Source organism: Egretta garzetta, unplaced genomic scaffold (assembly GCF_000687185.1).
Source record: "Egretta garzetta isolate BGI_Z169 unplaced genomic scaffold, ASM68718v1 scaffold169, whole genome shotgun sequence".
In the NCBI taxonomy this organism is placed as follows: domain Eukaryota; kingdom Metazoa; phylum Chordata; class Aves; order Pelecaniformes; family Ardeidae; genus Egretta; species Egretta garzetta.
In genome coordinates this window covers 1,939,560-1,943,197 of record NW_009260798.1, presented here as the reverse complement: position 1 = coordinate 1,943,197, position 3,638 = coordinate 1,939,560, and the positions used below count along the sequence as shown (strand labels likewise).

At 36.7% G+C, this 3,638-nt stretch overlaps 1 protein-coding gene across 1 annotated transcript in view; it reads left to right on the top strand.

Annotated features, from left to right (window-relative positions):
* Nucleotides 1-590: 590 nt before the first annotated feature.
* Nucleotides 591-3,638, top strand: part of FOXP2 (forkhead box P2) — a 197,393-nt gene continuing 194,345 nt past the window's right edge. Inside the window, 1 exon segment of the mRNA XM_035902195.1 lies at nt 591-758. Within this exon segment, the coding sequence (XP_035758088.1) occupies nt 591-758 (168 nt within the window).

Sequence of the window (3,638 nt, the reverse complement as noted above, 5' to 3'; positions counted from 1 at the left end):
CGAGGCAAAATTTTATTTAGTCACAAAAAAGGAGAAGCCCATTATACTATTTATCATTGGTTGATACCATATGATTTGTAACACCCTTACAAAATTTTAATTTTGTATGATTAGCTGTGCATCATTAAACAACAGCCTTGCATAAGATATGCTGTAAAATTCTGACAGAATCAAGATAGTGAATATTTTAAATAAGGCTGTATAGTCATCCATGGTTGTCAAAGCTAGATAATAGGAAATATAGAGCAGTGTGTGAAATCGTGCTTTCATTTAAACTGGTTTTATAGGTAGACTTTAAAATGTAGTCGTTCATAAATGCTATTGACCATGCTGCGTGCATGGTGTGTTATTTTGGCCGTTAAATGTAAGCACACAAAGATTGCTTATAGAAACCATAATTCCGGTGATTAGTATCTGTATGAAAGCAGAGTTTGCATCGCATTTCTTGGTAAACGGCTCCGCGAGGCTTTTTTCTTCTTCTAAAGATGCTGTCTGTGTAATTGGCAGAGAGGGACATCTTGATAATGGAAGTGTGAAGGTGTAACGCGTGTGTTAATTGATACTTCTTAATCACTTTTAGGTATTAAGTCATGATGCAGGAATCTGCGACAGAGACAATAAGCAACAGTTCAATGAATCAAAATGGAATGAGCACTCTAAGCAGCCAATTAGATGCTGGCAGCAGAGATGGAAGATCAAGTGGTGACACGAGCACTGAAGTAAGCACAGTAGAACTGCTGCATCTGCAACAACAGCAGGTAAGTTTGTTTTGCTTCCTGTTTGTTTTTAAACAAATAAAGGGCTGTTTTTGGACGGGCACCCTTCCGCAGACCCCCTGCGCGTGCTGAATGTTAAGGGTCGTGCAAGTGAAGAGCGCGGGGCGTTATTTGTTGTTGTTTTTCTGCATGTTAATGCTGAAACACCAGGATCCCGTTTTCGTGGCAGCAACGTCTTGCTGATACCGCTGCACACCGCCGCGCTCGCCTGGTGATTAAAATCCCGCGGCGTATTTATGAAAGTTGTGCCGAAGCCTTGCAGTGCATGTTTTCAGAATCTGTTAGTTTACTGTTCGATTCGGTCGCGTAGGACGTGATGCAGAGCTTTCCACCAGAGGGCCACATTACTTGAGACTTCGCTTCGCTTGCGATGAATTGTTCCAAAGTCGGAGCTGGGGTGAAGGGACCAGAGTGACTTCTCACAATAAAGATGCCTTGCTGTCGTAGGTGTAAATAAAAAATGCTGGTTAGTTCAGAACTGCCGAAATAAAAAAGAGCATGTGCCTGTCTGTGTGTGCGTGAGTGTAATTTGGATGTGTGATTTTGAAAATATGGGAAAAGAGAGAAGCAGCTTTTCTGTAGGTATGTTTCCATTCTCACTTTTAAAACATTTTTTTTTTTTTTACGTTTGTCTGTCTGTTTTCTCAATGAGTTAACGGAGAATTGCTTTTATGTTTAAAACTGTGAAATTAAACCGTTGTCTGACTGCTGATGCCATCTAATTATGAGGTGCAATCAATTAATTTTTGTCACTGTACGATTTCTTTTCCTTTTAAAACCTGCACAAACATAATTCCTTCTACTTCTTCTGCCTAAAGTGTTGCCTCCCCATCAGGGGATGCAGATTGTGCTAAGGCATTGAAATCCAAACGGTTTGTGTGGTAAACAATTGGGGTCTGATTCTGCAGAGTGCCAGGTACCTGCTCTGAACTCCTGAAAGTCATCAGTGTCTGGTCCTCTCATCTGCTGAGGCCACTCGACACCTTTGGAGTTCAAACCCTTCATTTGTAAATACTGAGGTTTTTCATTACAACGTTACGTATTGCATTGATGGAAGGAAAGTTGCTCCTGTAAGATAAAACATTATAAAAAATCCTGTTTTATAGAAACGTGCTTTAACATGATAGATAAATTGCATGTGTACAGGCCTCTGAAATAACAGGTCATAATAGCTCCTAAAATTGAATCATTCTTAGTGCTGAATTAAGCAGTGTACACTAGCTACATTTATAGTTAAATATTTTAAATGGTGACAGAAAATGTGGAAGAATTAAATAGTTGTAGATTGAAATACGAGAAGTTGTTAAGGCTTAAATCTGTGCCTTGCTTCAAATTCAAGTGTATTCTGTTTTAACAAGTGAGCACTCACAGTATTACAGTCTGGGGAAATACAGGTTTCAGTGTCTTCATTAAGTTCTTAGCAGGCTTACACCTAAATATATATAAACACTATTATCTATATATGTATACTGTGTATATATACTATTTTCATATAAACTTATTTATACACACATACATATATATAAAAATCTACTATTGTTTTCATTGAAAAGCATGCCATCTCCCTTATTCAAGTGTTCAGATTATAGCAGCATTTTAAAATCTTTATTGAGAGAGAGTGTATTTAATTGGTGAAAATGTTTAGAAAACTAAATTTAAGTGAAACACTTTAAAACACAAAAATACCAACAGAATAATGTGCCACTTACATCTTTCTCAAAGCAGCAGTCCTAGGCATTTGTAGCCAATTTGTCCATACAGTCACAGATTCCAGTAGATAGCATTTGCAAAGACCACAGAGAATAACAACTGAAGATGAAAATATCCAGTTGAGTACTAATAACAGACAGGTTCTGAGGGGACAGGCTTAGAAGTGACAATCTTTTCTTCAAAACTGTGATTAGATCTTAAATAAGCAGACAGGCAAAGTAAAACCATGGGTACAGTTAATAGGACTCAAGAGGCATTTTATGGTAGGGTCTGCACCATAGGATTTAAATACAACTTGAGTTAGGCATATAAATCCTTCTATAAAATATGTTGATGTGAAACATAAACACTAGTAAACATGCAGTAGGATGTCCTTTAAATAATGGGCATAGCTTTATGCTACTTTTGCTTTTCTTCCTCTTTTTCCTATTTCTTTTTTTTTTTTTTTTTTCCCTGTTTTTGACCAGATGCCTTTTGAGATATGATTTAGGAGGAAAATGATGGCTGGTTTTATTATTGTCACTGTAGAAACTCTCTAAAATGTTATTTTTAATATCCGACCTACCTAACAAACTTTGACAAGTAGAAAAAGAGAGCAAACCCCATCATACCTGCAGTTATTATTCTTAAGATTTTTTATTGTTTAAATATGTGCAAGGTATAATGTACTGATGTCATAGTTTAACATTCCGGTTTTGGCTTCTGTGAGTCATTTGGGGGGGTAGGCGGGGGGGAGCTTTCAAATAAACAAATCAAGCTCAGTGTACCTTTTTCTAAAGGAAGCAAGTAAAAGATTGCTGGTTTTAATACATTTCCTTCAGCTGGGCAATGACATAAAGCGATGCTAATGCTTAAGAATAGCTGTATCGACTGAGTAAAATCACAAAATATGTTTTCTGTGTGGCATGAATACGTACTGGAGAAAGTTAAATGTGAGAAATTTCAGACTGTACAGAGAGCAACTGGGCTAAGTTGAAAATTTAAAATTATATAGGATTTGCATCTTGTTCAAATATTATGATCACAAATTGGTGGATTTATAGAAAGTAAATAAGCTAAAATAATAGACTTCATTAGGTTCTTATAAGCAATTATATGGAGTTTGGGCAGTCCTGTTACTGGCTTGATGAACTATGTTGTTGTGATCTTTAT